A 25,144-nucleotide genomic window follows, 5' to 3' on the forward strand; every position below is an offset into this window, starting at 1 on the left:
TCTCAAGTGCCTTTTAATGGTCTAGTTACAGACTTACAGAGTTATCAAAAACGTTAATGACAGCTTCTCATTACACACAGGAATGGTTCAATTCAAGCCATTCTGCGCTTACGTAGGTTTACTACATTCCAGGCTGGTTTTGGTGTTTGACAGATGGTATGTTCTAATATTTCTCGCTGTGTCATGACCATGTCACAAGGGTTAGTCAAATATGTGAAGGGTGTAACGTGTTTGGAGCACGGTCGAGGCCCGAACTGTAACACTTCGTATTTAAATGTTTACACAACACAAGGTAATTAAGACACTCAAACTTTGAAAGGTTGAGGAATATTATTTTCATTTGACAGTTGAGGAATGCAAAGAAGAGCGGTTAAATGACTGGCCAGAGACAGTACAGAAAGTGAATATTAGAGGGCAAGAGTTCTTGACTCACTCTTAAAACCAAGTCACACCTCATTCACTAGTGACTCGTACTCTCCAGAACACTTGGTTGAGATATGCACCAGACATGCATTTTCAAAAACAGTACCGGCACTTGTACTTAGGATTCAGACATCACACAAACTCTTATTTAAATGTTTATTAAGATTGAATTGTAGAACAACAGATTGGAACACAATGCAATGTGGAGTAGAGTATTTCTAAAACCATTTTTTTCTATGCATAAATGAAAAATCAAGGTTATACAAAAAAGAGAAAGTGCAGAACACAGTAAAAGTTTCTCATGCAATAAAGTTTGACCTTAAAAACAGAAAATAAGCTTAACAGTGTAGAAATAAAAAAAGTATGCTGTCTACTCAAACACATTCATCTGTGACATTGCTTTTCTTTATCCCTTTTTCCTCATAAAACTTAGTATGTGTTTAACACACGCTTATAAACATTGCTAAACTCAGCAAGAGCTATTATACTGCCCCAACTTAATAAGTTGATAAAAAAGTAGTTGTCATATGGCCAGTTCACAATGGAACCAAATATTTTTTTCATTATGAGATGCCTATATGCAGCTTTCTATTAATATGAGGCATTTTAAATAAGCTAGTCATTTGGCTACCAAAAGGGTTTGGGGTCCATGTTACATCAGAAAGAAAAATTAGGAACCACCAATTTGTTCAGAGTTAATGCCACCTGGGGTTTGTTCTACTAAATACAACTTGGAAATAAAGCTGGCACTGGTGGGTATTAAATCAATAAAGCTAATAGTGTTTTAGGGGTACATTCCTAGATCTTTAAATGGGATTTTAAAATTTGAATAAAAAGAGCCAGAATTCAAACGTGGACTCCTGCGGTGGGTTCTCTCTTCCGGAAGTTTGCACTGGAGGTCTATACGCTTGTATTAGGGTGCAATATTTGCTAGGGGAAAAAAATTTGTTTGCAGTTGTGTTACATTGACAGCAGCTACAGCACTACAAGAAGTCTGTGTTTACTGCTGGCATCAGAAATGACAGCTCCTATTGTCATTGGGTTAATCAGGATGCTGTATGATGCAACAGGTTTTCAGTCCCCTGCGCATCAGACAAAGCTATTTGTCTCTCCAGAGGTCCAAAGCAACTGTTTGCAGACTGGAAAGGCCAGGTTAAAAGCAAGACAAATTTGAAGGTTGTTCAGGTCTAGAAATTCAAATCAATCTTACAGGAAATTATCTTCCATTTAAGCAGGGCAAAACCAAGCATCTTAATGGCAGTACCTTTCTACCCTGACTGGCTGAAGTCACGCATTAGTGACATTGTGAAAAGAGAATACAGTCCTTCTCGGATCCAATTTCCCCTTGCTGAAGTGAAAAATCCCTTCAAATAAAAACAGAGTTTAACATTTGAGTTAGTAGACGATGCATTTGCAATATGCTTATTCTGGATGCAACATGAGAAATAGATAACTCTGGGTAGCTTATCCTTTCAGAATGACCCTTTTCAATGCAAAATTTACAAACTTGCAGTGTGGCGGCTTAAGCTCAAGGACTATATATAGCCATAAAAATCACCTTAAGGAAAAATAAAATTTGGTATTTCTTACACAGTCATCAATACCATTCATGTGCAACATTTGGCGTGCATTACATTTATTTGGCCTAACAACAGAAAACAAGGAAAAGGCAGTTGCAAATAGAAACAATCACTCTTCCACAACAGATATTTCAGATGCTTGGAATTTCATGCAGGTGTTCTTGAAACAGGATATATATTTTATAGCTTAGTTCATCTTGCAGCAGACTAAGAAATGGGGAAAATGGGAAGAACTCAAGTGAAAAAACAACATTACTTAGTACAATTTAGGAAGAGCCTACACCACCAAGGATATTTTGGCCCAAACTATATAGTTCAGTACCTAGTTTTACCTCTAGCTCAGTCACTGAAAGTTTTAAATTCTATATATAAACTAGAGGTAAAACTAGGTACTATCACGCAACCAAATCACATTAAATTGCAGTTAGGAAAAATATGGAAATGTTGAAGAAAAATAATCTTGACTATCAAAATAGGTTTCAAGGAGGGAGCCCACCAGCTGTGCTTCTGTTGTCTCCAGCGAAGCTATTTAACTTTCTCCTCCCACCATTTGTAAATTTAGTCTTATTCCAGAGAACTGCAAATGGGTAATAAGGACCCAATCCAAGGCCCACTGGAGTGAATGAAAGTCCTTCCATTGACTTCCCTGGGCTTTGAAGCAAGTCCTACATCACCAAAACCCAAGATTAGCGATATGGGTTCTAGCGAGACTACTTAGCCTTAAACGACCTACTTCCCAATACTGCCACCTCTGCCATGTAGTTATTCAAATGCTCTGGGACAAGAGGCATTCCTCCTCGAGTGAGACTCCCCTTGCCCTAGTATCCATGCCCTTTTTATAAAAAAAAATTAGCTTTCTGGGGAACGTTTGGCATGTTTGACAACTGAATCGGTCAGCCAGATTTTCCATAGTGAAAGTCACTCATAGAACTGTGGCTAGTGATGGGAAAATTCTGATTCCCAGGAGCAGGAGTCTACGTTCAGAGTGTCCCTGCTGGTCAGACTTCTGAGGTGGGGAATGTTCCATATTTTACAAACAGGCCCACCTACGATAGGCCAACAAGGACACAGGAGATTCAGAGAGTTGTAATTTGCATCGGATTTGTTGTTTCTCCTCCAAATGCTTGTTTGCACCTTGTTGTGAAAGGCATGCGTCTTTCCTCACCAACAGTTGTCCTGAACTGACTGTTGACAGAGTGGATCAGAGATAAATCAGCTTAAAATTATTTAAAGGTTATTTAGGTAATAAATCTCCAGGAAAATAATTTGAGTAATTGGAAGAAAACATTCCTAAGAAATTATTGCTTCTATTTTTTGAAATCCTTACTGAGCTGCTTTGGTTCAAATACGATTTGACTATGATAAACCAAGGCAGCCAATTCAATTTTATAATTTCCAAAAATGGTTATGTTCAAGCCTCTCTGACTTTATGCAGCATAATGCTAGACTTGATGCCTAGCAACTGGATCTCTCACGCAAAGAGACTTAACTAATTTAACCTTTTAAGAACATGAACCTAAAGCTGTCAAGTGTTATCAACAAAGATTTTTAATGAGTGGATGTAACATACTATATGGTACAGAGAAACACAGGAAGAATTAAACTACCAAAACTTAAACCTGCTGAAGTATGCATCTTATTTGCTAGCATACAGAAGATGAAGTGGACTAAGTAGTAAGAGTGGCAAACCTGAACACTATGTAGAGTCACCAGGAAGTTAAACAGCTCTCCTCAGCTTTTTTCCTCCCGTCAATTCCACAACAAGAAATGAGGTGATTACACTTTAAGGTTGCACTAGTCAAACCCATCAAAGTAATAATCTCTTTGCAGGTGAAGATGAGGGATAGGATACATTACCTACCCCAAAGAAAAGCCTGGGCTACAAAGGGAATCTCTCAAAATCAAAGAGCTCTAGAATTAAAAACCTCCGATAATCATCACTAGGAAGCAACCTGTCCAAGTTCAAAGCTGAAAAGCATCTTTAATTTCGTCAGGCTCCATAACCTGGCTAGGCTAGAGAACTAGCTACTTCGGTTACAATTCATTGAAGGCCTAAAGAGGGCTACCCAAACATGAAGTATTGCCAGCAGGACGCAAACGTGTTTACACTGAATGACTGTTTCCCTGGGACCTTCACTTTGCTGCAGCGCAGTAAAACGTTGTGCTACAGAGCAACATAGCTGGTTTACATTTGAATGGGATAATCTAAACAATGCTTTCCCAGCCCAAAATATGCACATTCTAGTCTCCAATTCTTAGGAAAGAGGCTTGGTAAAGGCTGGTCAGCACAAAATTCCATCTGACCTGATTGAAATCCTCTGGATCTGAAATTGACTCCACCCCTCAACCAAACCTTCACCTTCCTATTGGGGGGGGGGGGGGGGGGGGGGGGAAGAAGGGAGAGAGGAAGTGTGCATGTGGCCAGCTCCAAAAAGCAAAGTTTTATGATCCCTCTATTCGCTATGTAGCAAGAGGCAGCCAACTGCTCTTTCCAAGGCTAAAAATTGTCACCAGTTGGTGATGCCAGTGCACATTTTGACTCAAGAAAGCGCTATGCTGGGTAATGCTAATTTAAATAACATCCAGTGAAACATTTGTCAAGAGGAAAAAGGACCAGATTGGTATTACAGATTAAATTGATAGACAAATCTCACATGCAACGGTAACTTTAAAAGTTGTTTCTATGTGTAAGTTACTAAAAAACTACTGACTGTGTCCGTTTAACAAAGCAGCAGAATCCTTAGAGTATTTTACAATAAAATATTGATGCCAAACTTTAAAACTGTCTAATTAGATTTGTATTTCACAGGAATGCCAATTTTAGGTGAAACAGCACTGCAATTCTGTTATATGTGAACCCTACTAGACTATATACAGAGATGATAAAACTCACTCCAAGAGTTCAGTGAGAAATATTTCTGATTTCTTCAATAAGGTCTTAAATGCTTCAGTAGTATTATTCTCCGGTCTGAACACAAAATTCAGAAGTGTTCTAATAAAAAATATTCACAGGAAGAAAAAAAAAAAAAATGATTTCTTTTCCTTAACACACTTCAAACAAGAGTCCTGTGCAATTCTGTATATGTGGTGGAATTTCATAGCACTCAATGTAAAAACAGTATATTCACTCCTGTCAGAGACATGAGTACTGCCTAAAATTCTTCAGCTAAGAAGTAAACATATGATGCCATCAGTAATTTATCAACGACATTGGCAAGACAGCCAGTTAGCTTCAACTACACCAGAATATAGATCCTCTCTTAAATACACGTACGATTCAAGTAATTAAAAACGGCTTGTCCTTTTGAAATATATATATAAAACTTTGCTTTTGAAGGACTACTGCAGCATGATTCTAAAGTACTGCAACGATTTAATGAATTTGAGGCAGCAGAAATATTACAACAGTGGTCTGGATTTGCCTGATTGAACCTGTGAACTCGCTGTAGTCTCTTCTATTCCATGTGGAAATGAGAAAATAGAGTTACAAACACTTCTTATAAAGAAAGGATTGGAAGTTAGGTGGTTTTGTTTATAAAGACACTTTAAAAGGCTGCTGCGTCTGAGTTACGTCTACCCCTGGTTTTGGGCATTGCTAAAAATTCAGTTAAGCATTTAAATTAAAATAGTATCTTTCCTATCACTCGTCACTGAAAGTTTCTTTGCACTGCAGCTATGTCCTGAATCTGGAATTATACATCAGGACAGCAGCTCAAAAGAGCTCCAGCATACAACTCCTATGTAGGGACAGGAACTAAATAACATGCTCCTGGATTGGATTTTAAGGACCAAAACTCTTTCTGACACAGATTTTTATATAACCAGACTATGGCATAAAGTTATAGAGGTAGGCCTTCGGTTTACCTTGTTGTACTGACAGACTATACTACTGTGATTCCCAACCAGAGGGTTAAAGGATTCTAAAAGTGCAATCAACAACCTCCTTCCCCTCTAAAGAGAATTCTCACATCAATTCCATGAAGGCAACTGAATGAAATTCCCTTCTCCATGGCAGTTTCATCAAAATGAGATGATCAGCTTTAAATACCAAGAGAAAAATTAACCCTAGTAAGTTCAACACACAAAGCTCCCTGCTAAAATTGTCACAGCATGTTCCAATGCCGCTTGTTAAATTCTGCACTCACTGCAAATGCTGATCACCTTCCCAGCTGCTGTTACTTCCATCAGCAGCTAAACCATACACCCAATACCATCAATTTCTGACAAGCAGCAGTACTTGGGAACAGATTTGTTGAACGGTTTGAATAAAAATTGACAGCAGTTCTCTTAAACTGTAGTAATTGCTTTTTTAAAACAAGTAATTGCAAAGAAAAATACTTGGTAGTAATTGCACCCACTAAAATAGGATGAAATCCAAACAAAATGTTAAAAAATTGTAGCTGTCAAACCAAATATTGGGTGTACAGGAAAAAGAAAAAATAGAAAGGCGTCTATGCATTTGATTCACCTATTACATTAGCAAGATCTGAAATGTTCAGACAAAAAAAATTAGCGAAGCCTAGGGTCAAAATAGCTTTTGTTTTCAATTACAGTCTAAAAATTGCAAGCAACCTTCATTTTTCTAAACTGATAATTGTATACACTGTGAATCAGTCATGACATTTTCAAAAACATGCAAGAACGAACAATGTACCTGCAGATTTATAGATTTGAAATGTGTGTTCTTAATTTAAAAAGTGTTCAGAAGTGACAATTTCTAAATGGTAGAGAAAGCAATCGGCATAATAGCTATCTGTTCAAACCTATCCTAGGACTACAGAATTTCATCTACGTTTTCGCATGAAAGAGCCATTTTTTGCTGCAATTTAAGCAAAAAGTAACTATTGAAGAGAGTCAGAATTTTTTTCCTTAAGAATGTCCTCATTCATGCATCTGCATTCATGCACCTGAACTGCTTGGAATGTGTATAAATAACAGTGACCAGTTCAAACTATTGACTCGCTTTCCAATTCTGATGAGGCTGCCCCTTTACGCGAGAGCTTTATAGCAGTTGGTTTCTCTGCATCCACACCATTGCTTTCGGTGGTCTCTGGAGGGCTCAGTCCTTTCTGTTCTTCCTTTGGGTCCTCTGTGACATCAGGATAAATCACCAAAAATGTAGCGGTTAAAAAGCCCAGGAAGGATCCTACTGATGCCACCATTGGAATAACCTGGACTGTGCCTACTACATCCACCACTCCACCAAGTGCTGAGGCCACCAGGATCTGGGAGATGTAAACCTGGCATGACAGGATAGCACAGTCTATGCCAAATCCTCGCTTTGAGTTTCCAGGGCTGTGGTGAATATACTGAAAGATAAGGAATATACATTAGAAATCAGGCATCTAAGTGTAAACAATTTTCCCAGACTTCCTGAACCACATCCCCTCCTGGACACGAGAGAGAGAGAGACAGAGACAGAGAGAGGAAAAAAATGCTGAATGGCTAAACAGGCAACACTTTCGCTTCTGCTTGAAGATTAAATGGTACACGGAGGCGATAAAAATACTACTATCCACACAGCTCTTATTAAGGTCTATCAGCTATCTGGAATCCGTTATTCTGGAGTGATAATTCCTGCTTATTTTGCAGGAGACAGGCCATTAATCACTCCAGTTTAAGGGCCTTTGCCATCACAGTTGGCTCAAAATTAAATTTTATAAGAGGTCATTTTTTAAATGACTTGAACAGTAGAAACTTCAATGATTTTAGACAATGTCGATGAAAACAGATGTGTCCAAGAAGTACTCTTACAGGTTGGAATCCAAACACAGCAGTACTAAGAATCTGAAAGTGAAGTTGACTGCACTTCTGTTGTCCTGACTCATTTCCAGCAGAATCGTTGCACTTACAACCCCAGGTATCGTATCTCCAGACTGTTATCAGAACCTCTAACAGGTTTACAATTCAGCAGATGGTGCTTTAATGGGACAGCTCTGTAGACAGCCTATCCTCCCAATTAAGGAGACAGGTCCTTTAAACAAAAAGGTTGGCCAAGATTTAAGACATAGCAATGAATGAGTGCAATGACTGCATTCATTGTGTCACTTTTTCATCATCACTTGACCACTCCTTTTTCATTAAAAGGCCTGCGCTCATATTTCATATGCATTTAACCCCTTTTACATCATCACTTAGCAACTTGGCATCAAGCTCACGTGTCCCCCCTGACCAGAGTTTATGCTAATTGTGGCCTGATTAAGTAGCAGTCATTGCTGTTCACTATCATAATCTTTTCTCTGGGAGATGCCCCAACAATGCATATATCCCAAGCAAGTGGGTGTGGCAGATCTATTTCGTCACTCACACAATCTAAACAGAGAGGTGCAAGTGAACTGCTGTGATTAAATATTTCACATACCTCTTTAATATCATGGTATTGTCCTAAAAGCGCATAAGGACAGTAGGATATGCTCATAGAGACTATTCCCATAGTGCTGATCATTATCATAGCAACGTACACATTGGGGAACATCGCCATCACTGCAGTTCCAATAGCAAAACCCAGTGTGCCCAGAATGTAGATCACCTTTATACTAAGGTCGTAGTTGTCCAGGTATTTTTGTAGTAAAGCTGCAGAGAATTAAAAACAAAAATCAAATACACATCATCAGTCTATTGAATTACGTTTTACAATACTCAGTCCTTCAGTCTGACATAACATTTAAGGATTACATGGCACTTTTTATATGTTCGGAGTGTTGAACAAGCACTATTAATCTTCACCACCTACCTAGGAGGTAGGAACATGTTATCCCCATTTCAAAGAAAGGGGAACAGACACAGGTTAAGTGACTTGCCCAAGGCCACAATTCAAGCCTGTGGCAGAGCTGGGACTAGAATTCAGGTGTGGCAGGATTCCAATTCAGTGCTATCATGGTACCACTATATGTGATCAATGGTATTAACTAACATTTTCTGTTAAAGGAAAAAAAAGTGTCCAGATATTTTGAGCAGAGGATAGATTCAGTTCCTAACTCAGAGATATTTACTAAATTACATGCTTTTGATAATTACATAAATAATCCAGCCCCAGAGCCAGACTTCCTTTTGTATTTTAGAATGAGACATCTGGCTGGACATGCCTGAATAATGAGATGGTCCCAAGGATATTAAATTGTAATTCAGATGTGCATATGCACCCATGTGTGGGCTGCAAAAGGCAGATTTAAAGTAGGTCTAAAGCTCTATAGTACAGTATATTTCAAGTGCAAATGGTAGCTCTAAAGTTTATAGGGTGCTTATCTGCCAGAAACTTAACACCAGATTCAGGTCTTAGAATGGTGTGTGTATACATACACACACCATTCTAAGACCTGAATCTGGTGTTAAGTTTACACACACACACAAAATATTAACATTTTTGATAGGCCTAGTTTTAGTTTTCTGATGGCTGGCTTCCTAAAAGTCACAAAATGTCCTCAGAAGTGGTTTTAGGTTTTAAATGATTAGAAAGGAGGTGCTCGTATTTCTGCATTTGAGGTACTTTGCCATACAGACACTTGAGGAGCTGCCTCAAGACTCCCATTAGGGGGAGGGATAGCTCAGTGTCTTGAGCATTGGCCTGTTAAACCCAGGGTTGTGAGTTCAAACCTTGAGGGGGCCACTTAGGGATCTGGGGCAAAATCAGTACTTGGTCCTGCTAGTGAAGGCAGGGGGCTGGACTCGATGACCTTTCAAGGTCCCTTCCAGTTCTAGCAGATAAATTAAATTAATGGAGATATCCTAATTATAACTTGCAAATGCATTTCACATGTTTTCTCATGCCCCTCCCTCAATCTTGCAAGAACTGATTGGAAGGTGCACTCTGGAGTCTAGACAAAATTATATTTTTACATTGAAAAAAAATATTTAACATACTGTCCCAGCAGTATCCCACTCACATGATTAGTGAGAAATACTTCATTGCTTGTCGGCATGGAGTCTCTTACCTGAGCAAACAGCAGCAGTCGCAGCATAAATGACCAAGCCCCTGCAGCCCATCTGAACTCCGGCATTGTAGGCTTGCAATTCAGTAGAATTCGAAGGGCCCTGCACGAAACAAAGATTTACCAGCGTATAATCAAAACAGGATAATTACAAGCAGTTCTGCATTGGCTACATAGGCTCTTTGCTCACCTTGGGATCCCCTTTAAAGATGACCTGTCCCATGAAATCCGTATAAAACACTGCTTCAGCAATGATGGAAAACCAGGTTAAGAGGTGACAGAGGCAAAGCCTCAGGAGCTCATTGGGCATTTTCAGCATAGACAGCCACAGAAGTCTGACAGTGGTTTCAGTTTCCCCTTCTTCACTCTCAGTGTCTCCACTAGAATTCGTGGTGCCACTTGGATTCCTGTGCCTGTACCTCTGCCGCTGTCTCTTCTGCATGTCGTAGATATCATTCATGCTGCGGGAGGACTTGATCAAGACAATGGCATTGGCCCGTCGGAAACGATAGCGGTGAGAACCTATTTTGCCATAGTAGGAGAAGGTGTAAGATGGCTGCCGATAGAACATGTGCCGTCGCCTGCGCATGGAGTTTGAAGTACTAGATTGCTTCATGCCAATCCGAGCATGTCCATTGAGGAGATCTTTTGGTAGGGAGCCATTGTCATTTGGGACTTTGGCTTCATTCAAGTGATTATCAAGCAACATCTCCTCTTTTTCATTTTCCCTGAGGAAAGCAGACAGGCGGTTAAATTTGCACTTCAGAAGTTCCTGGCTGGTGCTGAGGGGAGTGTTTGGGTATGAAGGGTCCTGAAAAATGGAGGGCTCAATGTCATGTAGAAACAGCAGCTCTGATTCAATTTCCAGAGTAGCATCTGGCATGTGCAGAACAGAATCGCTCTTACTCCTTACAATGTCCACCTCAAGGAACTCCATATCAAGGTCCTGCTCGGACTGAACCTCCTCTGGGTACACAGAGGTCCCATAGGGATCTTCCTCGCTAATTACATTCAGTCGATTCAGAGGTGGAAGGCTGCCACTCAGCTTAACACTAGAAAGTGTATCTGCTTCATCTTCAATTCTGTCTTGTTGAGGGTTATACTGCTCTTCTTCAATGCTAAAAAGGTGAAGAGCAACAGAGACAGAGAAAATAATGGCTGCAAAAAAGAAAAGTACTTGTTCTTGAGATTTAAAAAGGTCACCCAAGAAGGTCTGCATCCAGTCCAGCCCTCCTAACATATAGCCAATGGCTCCTCCAAGACCTGAAGAAGGGAAAAAAAAAGTTACTATTTTGCTGCATGAAAATAAAGAGGTTACATTCAGTCTGACCCTCCAGTCGGATCTCAAACTTAAGTTTCCCTTGAAATACCATCTCATCTAAAGCACTCAAAGGTGATCCAAAAATACACAAACAGAAAGTGAGACATGTAGAAGTTTCCACTACTAAGTTTAAGACAATTTCTTGTTTCCTGGGAAGTAGGAGTCTCTGATTACAGGCAAAATATTTTTGAGACTGCCATGAGTTGTTTTAAGTGGTAGTGCACTGGAATTCTGGATTTCCCAGCTTTAATTTAATATATATTTCCAGTCAACTCTCAGTCTGGCAATGGGAAGAGGTTGAAGAAATAAAAAGCGGTCACGCAAACTCTCACAAAATGGAAAATTCATTTTTTAAGTCTACAGCTTTAGATAAAACTCCGAGACCATATGTGATCGGTTAATCCAATGTTATCACGTGATAACAAGCTGATGCAATTGACAGAGTACATAATTTCAATACTGCCCTAAACCAGTGGTCCCCAACCTTTTCCACGGGGCAGGCGCCGGACGACTAGCCGCCGAGGACCGTGGTCGCCGGACAAGCATCCGCCAAAATGCCGCCGTGAAGCAGTGTCATCAAGAGGCGTCTCCGCCGAAATTCGGCGGCATTTCGTCGGTAATGCTTCTTGGCAGCATTTCAGCGGCTGCTTGTCCAGCAGCCAGTAGGCGGGTGCATATGGATGCCCCAGCAGGCACTGCGGTGCCCACGGGCACCACGTTGGGGACCCCTGCCCTAAACCCACATATTTCTAATGATTTGGTTCATTTACAACTATGGGAAAACCAGAGTTTTAATATTAATGTCTTTGAGTGAACTGAAACAAATATCCATTTGGTATGTTACCATACATTTTAAATATACACCACACCCAATTTTCCTTTCAGTTACACTGATGTACCTCCAGATTTATTTTAGTGGAATAACTCACTGACAACACCATAACGGTGAAACTTGGGCCAGTTTATTATTTTTTGTCCGTCTTTTCTATTTAAATCGGAAGTACTTCAGGGAAGAGAATGTCTTACTACATGTTTGCAGAGCACCCAGTGCAACAGGGCCCTTAATCTTGACTGAGTCCTCCTCTAAGTGCTTTGGTAATACAAATACAGGCAGTCCTAGACTTCACGACATTTGACTTATGACAAACGGCACTTATGACATTTCTGAATTGACCCCCTGATGCAACTTTTACGACCACTGGTTTCGACTTTACGATGCTCGGTCCCGCAATGGAGTGTATTGCGGTTCCGAGTTACGATGTTTCGACTTATGATGCAATTTACAGGAACCAATTGTGTCACAAGTCCGAGGACTGCCTGTAATCATATGATGCTTTATCTGTCTCCACTTGCAAGTGTTATTTTGCCATAGCCAGGGTTCTGCATAGAAAAAGTATCAAGACCCTCCACACTGGGATGGCTAGGATGCAGTATGGACATGAGGAGCAAGTTCAGTGAACATCTACAGCTAATCTTTCAATGAAAGTCAGACAAATAATGACTTGTCAACTTCATGCAGATACAAAAATTGCAGGAGAGATACAAGTTAACCGCATACCAGCTGAAAAGGCATGGATATTGAGTGCCATGTCTTGTTCTTCACTGTCCACCACATCTAGTAAATAGGCCCGAATTGGCCCCTCTGTTGCATCAGCACAAAAATCCAATACCACCACCCCAAGCACTGTGAGAACTATGCCAATGGGCTGCTTGTCTGGGACATCTCCAATGGCCAGACCTGTGGGGGAAAACACAGGGGAAAGAAAATCTTTAAGCATTTTATCCAAAAGGGGCAAACTGCTCAAAAGCAAGGTTAATCTCCTTAAGAGAAAGGCAGCCAACGCACTTACTGGAAACATTCCTTTACTGAATAAAATGGCCATTTCAGTTCTTTGGCACAGCTTCTTGCATGGTCTGGGGCAGAAGATAAATTTCTACATTTATGAGAATGACACTTGTTTCTCAAGAGTTCATCTGTTTTAAGCACCTCCGAAAGTATCAGTTACTATTTTTCATTTCTCACATATGTGATCCTCCAAATTCCAAAGGCAGTTTTTGTGAAAGGTAGCCAGGGTAGAGAGGTCAGCACCCACAAAATTACATACCTGGTCAAAATACTGATTATAAATGCCGTTATACGAGTTTCATTTTTCCCCATTCAATGTTATAGATTGCACCCTTCAATATAGAGCACTCCTAGATGGTTCCGCCGGTGTAAGCTACGCTAATGGTGCATTCCAAAAGTGGAAATGTGCAGAGGCCACTCAAACAATACTGCCCATTTCTCAAAGGCCCGCAATTGCTTCTGTGTTTTAAAAAGAATCCTATGGAACATACTGAGCATGATGCTATTACATGCATCTCTATTCCCTCGGCAATATTGCAACGGCCCCGCCATAGTGACAAAAGGGTAATAAATTAGGGCTGTCAAGAGATTAAAAAAATTAATCGCGATTAATTGCACTGTTAAAAAATAATATAATACCATTTATTTAAATATTTTGGGAGTGTTCTACAATTTCAATTACAACAGAATACAAATGGTACAGTGCTCACTTTATATTTATTTACAAATAATTACAAATATTAGCACTTTAAAAAAAAGAAATTGTATTTTTCACGTATTATAGTGCAATCTCTATCATGAAAGAATTCTACATTTGTAAGTTCACGTACACAAAATAACTATTCAAAAACAATGCAAAACTTTAGAGCCTACAAGTCCACTCAGTCTTATTTCTTGTTCTGCAAATGTAAACAAACTTATTTGTATGTCTGAGTGATTGGCAGGAGATAATGCTGCCCGCTTCTTGTTTACAATGTCACCTGAAAGTGAGAACAGGCATTCGCATGGCACTGTTGTACCTGGCATTGCAAGATATTTACATGCCAGATGTGCTAAAGATTCATGTCCCTTCACGCTTCAACCCCCATTCCAGAGGGCATGCGTCCAAGCTGATGGCAGGTTCTGCTCGATAACAATCCAAAGCAATGCGGACTCATGCGTGTTCATTTTCATCATCTGTTTCATTCTTTTTTGGTGGTTTTGGTTCTGTAGTTTCTGTATCGGAGTGTGCCTCTTTTAAGACTTCTGAAAGCATGCTCCACACATCGCCCCTCTCAAATTTCAAAAGGCACTTCAGATTCTTAAACCTTGGGTCAAGTGCTGCAACTATCTTTAGAAATCTCACATTGGTACCTTCTTTGCGTTTTGTCAAAACTGCAGCCGAAGTGTTCTTAAAATGAACATGTGCTGAGTCATCATCCGAGACTGCTATAACATGAAATATATGGCAGAATGTGGGTAAAACAGAGCAGGAGACATACAATTCTACCCCAAGGAGTTCAGTCACAAATTTAATTAACACTTGTTTTTTAAAAAAAAAAAAAAAAAAAAAAAAAAGTGTCATCAGCATGGAAAGCATGTCTTCTGGAATGGTGGCCAAATCACGAAGGGGCTACAAATGTTTGGCATATCTGGCATGCAAATACCTTGCAATGCCAGCTACAAAAGTCCCATGTGAACGCCTGTTCTCACTTTCTGGTGACATTGTAAATAAGAAGTGGGCAGCAGCATCTCCCATCAATGTAAACAAACTTGTTTGTCTTAGCGATTGGCTGAACAAGTAGGAGGACTGAGTGGACTTGTAGGCTCTAAAGTTTTGCATTGTTTTGTTTTTGAGTGCAGTTATGTAACAAATATATATAAAAAAGACATTTGTAAGTTGCACTTTCACAACAAAGATTGCACTACGGTACCTGTACGAGGTGAATTGAAAAATACTATTTCTTTTATCATTTTTACAGTGCAAATATTTGTAATCAAAATATAAAGTGAGCATTGTACACTTGGTATTCTGTGTTGTAATAGAAATCTATATATTTGAAAGTGTAGAAAAACATCCAAAAAATATTTAATACATTTCAATTGGTATTTCATTGTTTAAAAGTGATTAAAACTGCAATTAATTAATTTTTAAAATCGCAATTAATTGGAGTTAATTGCCTGAGTTAACTGCAATTAAGTAATTACTTTAAAAAAAAAGGAGTTCTAAAAGTTTGAGAACACAGAACACTGGATTACATTTTTACTAAATCAATCACCAGAAGATGAAATGTTGCCAAGTAAAAGTTTTAGCTGATGCATTAAGCTATGTTTGCCAATATCAACAGATGCAGACCTAAACTAACATGCAGAGGTAACTTAAATCAGAAGGAGCTTCCTTTTTATCTAGATAAATCTATTAGGAGGCCTGCAGTCAGATGGCTTTCACAAATTTGCAGGGGGAGAAAGAATAGCAGGAGCAGAGAGACAACTAGTGGACAAAGCAACCACCACATCATATATTACCCATTCCTCCAAGCATTAACATTTTCTTGCAGGGACTAAGTCTAAGAAAACTGGTAGAGCAAAGCAATGGAAGTTGCTGATGTCTAATAAATAAACATGATTTGTTTATTAACAGGAACAGTTTTTATCCTGGGCAAACTGTAGGAAGTTAAAAAACGTCACATGGTAGGTCAGTCAGGCTTTGGAAAGGTAAAATGCTGACCCAATGCTCAGTTCGCTTCCTGAAACATTAAGATTTCTGTTAAAAATAGAGCTGCGTCTACCACACAAATAAGAGCAAAAGAGTTATGACTCGGTTCCTTGCTATTGTATCAATCCAAAGGTGATGTAAATGTTTGCCCAAATTTACTTGCTGCTGCCAGTCCCATACTAAATTTCACAAAGATTCTCAGATCCTAGATTAAATCTTGTAGCAGACTATGTTCTAAGCAAACAATTTATTTTTAACAACTTTGATGGGGACTCGGGAAAAATTATTTTCCCACATACAGTTTCTGATAAACAAATATTAACAGTGTTCTGGACATTTTCAATACCAGGACTAAGAAAAGAACAAGAAAAAGTGAAAAGATAATTTTTGAAATAATGCTGGAAACAGGATGTGTTGCCAGATATGCATTAAAGGGAAAATGGAGCACAACAGGAAACATTTCCCTGTGAACAGGTTGCTACAGTTTTCCCATGTCAAGAACTGGCCGAATTCATCTTAGCGTCTGCAAATATGCTGGCAACCACTATTAATGACTAGGTATTACCAGTTACAGCTAGGCTTGCAATACATCTACTCTAGTATTTAGCACAGGACTGTAATTTTTGAAAGAAGAAACAAAGTTTGGGATAGTTCACATGTTAGAAATCTCAAGACTATATATAAATTTAGTACTAAATATCATATAAATCAATCGCATGTCATCTGTTTCTTATATAAATATTTTAGATCCAAAACTGTAGCAAAAGAGGAATGCAAGTGATTTCCCCATTATTTACCTATAACAGAGCCATTAAGGAAAAGTGCAACACCAAAGAGGACACCAACGCAGAGAGCAAGAATAAAAGGCCGCCGGCGGCCCCAGCTCAGCGTGCAGCGGTCACTAGCCGAACCTATGAGTGGAGTGAAGATCAGGCCCAGGATCGGGCTAAGGAACCAAGTGAGGCTGTAGTATTGTTCAGGAAGACCTAAAACAAAGACAAAGAGGGTTCACAGATTACATGGTGGGCAATGAACATTTTAGACCTAACTGGATTTTCTAGGTTTATGAAAGGTATAATACATGAACAACAATAAGTCTGTCTCTAGTAATCCCTCTCCTGAATACACAACTGCATTAGCTTCCCTAACTGGCAGAGAACTCACAGGAGTTAGACAAGTTATAGTTTCAATTTAAAACCACATGCAGCATGAAGATTACACTTAACATATCTGAATGGCTGAAATAAAGGTTATAAAATGAGTCGCATTATTTAGGAGTCGGTGGGGAGATGTCATTAGTCAATGCCATCCAAAAAAGGCTATTCTGTTAGTGTGTGTATATACACTGATTTGACCCTGTAGGGAGAGCAAAATAGAGGAGTCCGTGTCAGCTGTGTAGGAGTTTAGCAGGATGATTTTTGGACTATACTTGTACACGGACATATAAAAACAGCAATGAGCCTTTTGACATGCTTGAAGAATTACCTGTAGGCCACTGCATCTGGTATTTCCCCTTCTTGCAGAACTACTGATAACCAACTGATGCAAGTCTGAGAAAAGCAACATTCAGGGCTAATAAAGCTTTAATATCTTGAGACCTATGGACAGTTTTACAGCCATATAAGTGTTCTGTTTCCCCATATATCCTTCACCAAGCAGTATATATTCCCTGTGCTCAGTTTTTGAAAATTGGACTTGTATATAAATATCTTAAAATGAAACCAGTGCCCTACTCATTGCTGTGCTTATAATTTTGTACCAAAGTGTTTACTCCGGATAAAGTTGAACAATGGACAAAAAGCAATTATTTGATAGCCCTCAGAATGGATAAATAGGTTGTTCCTCTCTAAACCCAAAAGGGTTTTTTGTTTTGCCTTTCTCCTCCTCCTCCTCCCCCCCCACCCCCAAATTGAGTTCTGTGTTCAGGACTGAGGGGGGAAGTGAAATAGATTTACCTGGGAAAAAGCTAGTGCAAGTGATGAATAACATCTGGAGAAAGACAAGTGAACAGAAGGAAGGAGACCAACAAAAAACACAAAACAAACACCAAACCAACCACATGAAGGGGAAAAAGCCTACTACCCACATTTAGTGTGAGTAATACTGTCCTGCAGCCTACAGATGGCTAGAGTGCTTCAGAGCAGGTGTTACTCTGACTGAATGTATGTTCAGAAGTGTTTTCCTTCTTTAATACAGCACTACCTCATATACCCTTTTGACACAATTTACAACAAAGCAATATGGGCAAAATAGTCCATTGTTTATTGTCTAAGTAGCATAGAGCCTAAAAATGTCAATATTCTACTGCTAAAGAAAAATACTCAATTCAAAACCATAGGTAGTTATCACAACTGTTTGATCTTTACCACGGAGGTCAAGCTGCACTTCATGTTTTCATCCTGTGGATATTAGTTATCTAGTGGGATTATGACAATCATTCAGAAAAACCCATATGGTTGTTCAGGAAAGTCTAATCTCATTGCTATTTAAAGTATCATAAAATCTTGACTAATATGATGACTTGTTCTAGGAGAACTTGGTTTCCCAAGATAGCAGGAAACAGTATGTGGTACAGTAAATAAGCTATAGACACAGAATTTAGTTGTTGCTTACTAAAGAAGGGTATTTCATCCTAAAGACTCTGAATGATGTTCTTAAGCTAAGAACCTCTGTGTGATGGGACCAGCTTTTGCCAACTGTAACATGTTCACCACCACAGCTGCTCGGTCCAATATTGGGCTATTAAGTTCATCAGACCGTACTTGGAGCTTTGTCAGGACTTCTGCTACTCGTGGAAAGGCATAAAGAAGCTTTCTTCCCAGTAGATGGAGCAGGCACTCTTTGATAATAGTCCTTTCTTGGAAGAAGCTGAAGACCAGCAGCGTCCTGTTCAACTGACTGGCAGAGATCCACCTCCAACATCCTTCACTAGAAGAGGATCTAGTTTCTCCTTGATGTAGATCCCACTCATATGGCTTAAGTTAGCTTGCAGTTGTGTTCTCCTTCGGTGCTAGCTATGAGATAACTACCAGTGGCCTACGGGACAGAGCTCAGAGAGACATGCCAAGGGAACTACAAATCGATAGGGCTGTGAGACCAAGTGTTCACACCATGGCTCAGGCGGCCACCTACTGGCTCCTGATTAGCTTTTCTGACAGGCTGATGAAGTCTTGGATATTGGCCATGGGCGGGAAGGCTTTGAGTTGAGCTACACCTAGAAGGGAGCACCAAGATCTTGTGGGACATGTGAAGTTTACCTCCCAGCTTTCAGGGACAATTAGAAGTTAACAGCTCTGATCTTGACTTTCCTCAATCTCTGCCCAGACTACAGCTCTAGCTTGCATCTACACCAGCCAGCTCCCCTCGCTGAGCCGATTACTGGTAGAGCACTGCACACAGTCAGCCAGCAGGGGTGCACTCACACAGGAGTAGGTCTTAGGATACAGTCCTGCCTGGGGGCCAGCCTCTGCTTGCACACTGGTTTTATACCAGTGTTCGTTCCTTTGGCTTCACTAGTTTACTCCAGTATGAGAGCGGAATCAGGCCCTGGATGTTTAACATGTACCAAGCCAGACCATATAAGATGTTAAACACTTATGCATGCCTCAGCTATTGCACAGGCTGGAGCTAGTTCAATGCAGAAACCAAACTCAGGAGGAGGAAATTCTTCAGCACAACAATGTACAAAGCTCAAAGCCAGACAGGTTTTTAAGTCACTTATGGTTGGATGACTTTTTGCACCCACTACATACCTGCAAGACATAAGAGGAGAAGGAAACGCCCAGCACTGTTTTACTCCCCAGAAATCCCCTTCCGTCAGGTTAACCCTGCATCAGTGGTTCATGTCATGTGATGCAGCTTGTTATAACAAGTACTACCTTAAAAAGACATCCAGTAATTACAGTTTCATTAACATAACTGGTCTGTGCAGAAGTCACCATGACATGAAATAAGTCAAATGCCACTTTTTGAACATGTGTATGCTGGGAAGAGTTTAAATTTTGAGCTTCAAAACTGGGTAATTTTTGTTTTGGAACATTTATTGACATCTTAGCTCAACTCAGAAAGGCTTAATCTATTTAAGCCAAAGAGAAGGTGTTGCATGCTAACCATACAGCTTCACCAAATAAACACAGCTGAAGACATCCAAAGCTAGCAAAAGATCAATTACTTACACTGACAATATCAATCTATTTGAAGTCAAAGAATGTACCAGACATGTAGGTACAAAACAGTACATAAGAATTCAGACTTTCCTCCGGTATTCCATCCTTCAGTTAAGAGAAAGGAACTTGATACAGCATTAGCTTGTATATCAATCTTTTCCGATTTGAACTGATCACTCAGGTACAAAATTAAAACCCACTTTTAAACCTTTTCTGTCAGCTGCAATAGAAGTTGCACTTCTCTAAATTCTACAGACAGGGGACTGAATTTGCATGCTTTGAAGCAAGGTTAATGAATTGCAAAGAAAGGTTACTGAACTGTTGCACAAAAGTCACAAGATCTTTTTTTTAAAACCAATGATTTTATTGCTAGCGTTACTTCTTTCTGTTTACTACTTGCAAGGTCAGCTTGTTTCTGGACATTATGTAAATTACAGAATAGTCAAAAGTCAGGCTAAGCCAAATTGCTGTGATGAAAGTTTACAATCTTAGTTGCCAAAAGCTAGGCTCCTAAATCCACATATAAGAGGCACTGAAAACTTTAATTTGCAATAGTTTAGAAGGGGGCCCGGACTTCGGGGGGGGGGGGGGGAAAGAGAGAGAATAGGCCATTTAGACACCTAAAGTAAATATGGTTTTAGATATCCAACTTTGAAATTTTTCAGCAAACTACTTTTTAGTATCCAGAATATTCTTCTTTAGAAACGTATTATAAAGGCTTGTGCAAAACTTGAGCCACAAGCAAGAGAAAAATTAAGAAGTACAACACCTCCTGTTTTTCTGCAGAGCTGTCAAGGCACCTAAACTTGAATGGGTCAGAGGTAACTTTGTAGAAATGGCTTCTACAGTGATTTGACCATTGTACATTCATTTAGTGGTCGGAAGAAGGGAAACTTTTGACATCTGAGTATAGGCTGCAGCTGCACCTTATCTTGGCTGACTAACACTACCGCTCTCTGCCATTATAGTTCAGCTGCCACATGTGAACCTTGCATCCACCCTGCTGTTTGCAGGTCAGAAGTTTGCAACAGCACACCTCTTCCCACCAAGATTCACAGTGGACAGAGAAAGGCATGTCTGGCTTCTCCAAACATTGAAAGTATGCCTACACTGGGAGGGCACCTCCCAGACTGGACTGACAGGGTGGTGTTGGCAGGGCTCACACTAGTGCATTAAAAATAGCAACATGGACTTTGCAGCTTGGGCTCTCAAGCATGCAGAGGGAGGGGATGGGTTTGGGTGCCCGAGCTCCAGCATCACAGCAATGTCCAGACTATGATTTTTAGCACGCTAGTACAAGTCCCACAAACACAAGACTGTTGCCCCAGGTTGTGAGGCTCAATCCCAGATGTAGTATAGACCTATCTTGCCAATTCAGTGTTCGTAATCTCAACAAGCCTCAGCGGTGAGAGACTCCTCAAGACATCTCTCCTAGATGTTCTTCATAAAGCCCAAACTATCTGCATGCCTAAGGGATTTTATTTTTTGAGGAACAGAGAGGAGCACAGTTGGGGGAGGGGGATACTTTCAAAAATAGCATCTTGGTCACTCCAGTAGTGCTAGGTTTTGTATAGCAATAGGCATTTTGTGTTACAGTCAAAAGACAAAAGACTAAAGACACTTTTGGAATATTTCTTGACAGGAGTCTGTTTCTACTTCTATCCTAGCATATGAGTTACTAATAGCAAACCAGTCTGTCACAGTATTTTCACATGTGTGCACACACACATACCATTAGGAGAAAATAAACAGGGAATTTGAAAGGATGAAACTGAAGTGCCCCAAAAACATTTAGACACTGCATAAATAAAATAAATAAATGGAGATATCCTATCTCCTAGAACTGGAGGGGACCTTAAAAGGTCATTGAGTTCAGCCCCCTGCCTTCACTAGCAGGACAAAGTACTGATTTTACCCCAGATCCCTAAGTGGCCCCCTCAAGGGATTGAGCTCACAACCCTGGGTTTAGCAGGCCAATGCTCAAGCCACTGAGCTATTCCTCCCCACAAAGTAAGGATCAAATATCACAGAGGGGGTAAGAAGGGTGAAAATGATATTACAGATACTTATGAAGGCACATGTGCATCCCCATAGTTCCATTTTTTGCATTCTTCCCTCCCCTTTACAGGCAGGATTAAATAAGGGGAGGGAGATGGCATGTTGAACATGTCCAGCCATAAGGAGAAAAGATGAAGGGAGTACCTTCTTTAAGTTTTTGGCACTGACAAATCCCCTACTGTGTTGTGCTGGGGAATATTCATTACCACCATCTAGTGGTAAAAAAGGCAGCCACATGGCATTTTAAAAGTGAATTTCATTCAGGTGAAATGTGTCAGATTATTAGCCCTGTAGATTCCAGTACTCTGCGCTCAGAACAGGTACACCGAGGCAGACATTTTGACTGAACTTGGAATGAACTAATCTTTTACAGTGTGGTACTCATCTATTCCCATCCAGTCACTGGTCCTTTCAGCTGAGTCTTGCTAAGGTGACAATTTCTGTCACTTGCTATATTCAGCTGGTAACTGAACTGTAATAAGTTTGTGATTGAGCCGATATGGGCCAAATGAACTATCAGACAGTAAGCATTTTTAGTCAGATGAGGCTTGAATTGGGGAACCTAGAGGTGAAAGTACCTGCATCCTGTTACCAATCCCATGAGCTGTCTGGTGCTGTCCCTTCACTATAATCCTTTTGCCTGCAATTTTCCACTATTGTGTTTGTCCTGTCAGGGAATAGGATCCAAACTTTATACTTTGTGACCATTAACAGTCATGCACTGAGCTAGGCAACACTTGTAATTGTTTTTGATTTTTCTGTTGACCTCTTGGGGGGCAAAAAGTAATTCAAGTACTGTTATTTAGCAGTGAAAACACACAAATATTGAAGAGGAAAAAAATACCCTGGATAAACAAGCTCTAGTACTGGCCCCATGAGCTGACATTGTGGAGAAGGTTAGAAGTCCTACACAACTCAATGAAAACAACAATTTCATTTCTATTAGCAGCTACCACTGCCACTGAGACCCTTGCAACATGGCATTTCCCAGCAAGCTATAAACAAACAGGACACTGGCTTCTAGTAAATAAGTTTTTGTTTCTTCCCCAACAATAGTGGGACCAGCACTGCTCCTGGTTCACAGGAAATGCTTACTGTGTCACCACTAGTCTGAGGGCTGTATGAGGTCACAAGTCACATGCAGCAGTTTCTATTCAAAACCTCTTTCTGATAAAGTTCTGGGTGGGGGTGAAGGAGGGGGAATAGTTCCTTGCAAGTATAAAACAAAAGATTGGACATGGAAATAGGAATTTAGCTTCTATTTTCACCTGTCAAATCATCATCATCACTTAGAGATTTGCTTGTATTCTTGACATAAAGCAAAAATCAGAACCAAAGAGAAATAAAAATCAGACAAGTATGTGTGTACGTAACATAAAAAGCCATTGTGTTTTGCAAATACTATGCATTCTGCACTACTATCCCTTAATTAAAATATTGAATTTTGCTCAATATTGGTAACAATCCTTTACCTCGTTAAGTTTTCCAGACCACTTGTTACAGACCTTGTATTTTGTTATTGTAACAAACAGTACTAGGACAAAAATCAATAAACATTTGTCATAACCTCACCACAAAAATATTTTTCAAGAGCCTGTAAAGAAGTGTAAAACCCCTCAATGTCTGCACATTCTCATTAGAAGAGAATTTTATAGAGCAGTGTCAGCTTTGTTAATGTCTTCCTCTTTCAGAGGGTTTGGATAAAGAATGGGGCTTCTGAGAGAAGAATGCAATTTTACATTAATGTTTTTATATTCCTTCCCTTTGAATTAGGCAAATATTTTTAATGCTAAATTGCCACTCATTCATTATTTCCCCAAAGAAAGTGGGAACATGGAGGCTGCCTGGAGGCTGCCAGAAGATTGCATGCTCACCTTGGTGAGCATTATTTTCACTATGAATCTTTATCAGAAACATTAAAACGGATTATACCTCTCTACTCTTCGTACAAAGCTTCCTTATAACATTTCTGCAAATCAGATGGTTCAATCTCAGAAGGTTTAGGGTTCAAAATAGACTCTGAACTACCTAGCAAGTTCCCTTCACCTGGAGAAGTCCTCTCCCGTGGTGGGTTGCAGGGGGGGGGATGCAGTCCTGTTCCCACCTTTCCTGGAAACTTCAGAGGTTGTCTTCCCCATTATTCACCCCAGATTCCTATCCTCCCCATAAAGAATTCTTCCAATTCCTCTCTAATTTTCCTATTGATTCTGCTCTCTTAACTCCCCACCCCCAATGACAGTCCTACTTATCTGATTCATTCTGCGTTACTCTACTGGCATGTCCCACAACTGATTCTCCTTTCTCTCCATGAAGGGAGCTGCTCCATGTCTGAAAATCACTTTGGTCTGTGAACATGACATCACTACTAGTAGCAAGAGGACTGGCTTGGAGCCAGGCAGAGGGCATAGCATTCTTCAGCCAGCCTACCACCCGTTCTACTCAGAGATCACTACTGAGGTGAGGCTGACTGGTCTGTAGTTCCCCGCATTCTCCTTAGTCTCTTTTTTTTAAAAAAAAATGGGTACTATATTTGCCTTTTTCTAATCATCCGGGACCTTCCCCAAGCGCCATGAGTTTTCAAAGATGATGGCCTATGGCTCTGCAGTCACATCAGCCAACTCCCTCAGCACCTCTGATGCATTCGATCCGGACCCATGGACTTGTGCATGTCCAGCCCCCTTGCCCCCAAATCAGCAAAGACTCAAATCGGTAGCTCTGACAGTAAATCAGTTTGCATCCTGGTGCCTAATGAGCTGAAAAAGACTAGAAATTAAATTTAATTCAACCCTCTAGCTTGTTAAACCAGTAGTGATCGACAAGTGCCTTTTGACCTTTCAGCAAGAGGATCTAAAGAAGATTAACTCCAGATACAAAACACTTTAAACAAGAATCCCAGAAAGCTGACAGACCTCCCCCTCATCTGAGAGGTGTAGGTTATATGCTCCATGAATATACAAGTTTCAGAGCAGCAGCCGTGTTAGTCTGTATCCGCAAAAAGAACAGGAGTACTTCTTCGGATGCATATGCATCCGAAGAAGTGGGCTGTAGTCCACGAAAGCTTATGCTCTAATAAATTTGTTAGTCTCTAAGGTGCCACAAGTACTCCTGTTCTTTTTATGAAAATAAA

At 40.1% G+C, this 25,144-nt stretch overlaps 1 protein-coding gene across 3 annotated transcripts in view; it reads right to left on the reverse strand.

Annotated features, from left to right (window-relative positions):
* Positions 1-565: 565 nt before the first annotated feature.
* The window catches only part of SLC45A4 (solute carrier family 45 member 4), an 85,215-nt gene continuing 60,636 nt past the window's right edge, over positions 566-25,144 (reverse strand). For 2 of the 3 annotated variants that reach the window (XM_034763686.1, XM_034763687.1), the window contains exons 3-8: positions 16,591-16,779; positions 12,811-12,990; positions 10,122-11,194; positions 9,935-10,034; positions 8,365-8,576; positions 566-7,312 (exon numbers count right to left, since the gene is read on the reverse strand). In XM_034763686.1, the coding sequence (XP_034619577.1) occupies positions 6,950-7,312; positions 8,365-8,576; positions 9,935-10,034; positions 10,122-11,194; positions 12,811-12,990; positions 16,591-16,779 (2,117 nt within the window). In that variant the 3' untranslated portion in view covers positions 566-6,949. Of the gene's footprint in view, positions 7,313-8,364; positions 8,577-9,934; positions 10,035-10,121; positions 11,195-12,810; positions 12,991-16,590; positions 16,780-17,278; positions 17,310-25,144 lie in introns of those variants that run through there. The other variant, XM_034763688.1, reaches the window with a different exon arrangement.

This window comes from Trachemys scripta, chromosome 2 (genome assembly GCF_013100865.1).
Source record: "Trachemys scripta elegans isolate TJP31775 chromosome 2, CAS_Tse_1.0, whole genome shotgun sequence".
Classification (NCBI taxonomy): Eukaryota; Metazoa; Chordata; order Testudines; family Emydidae; genus Trachemys; species Trachemys scripta.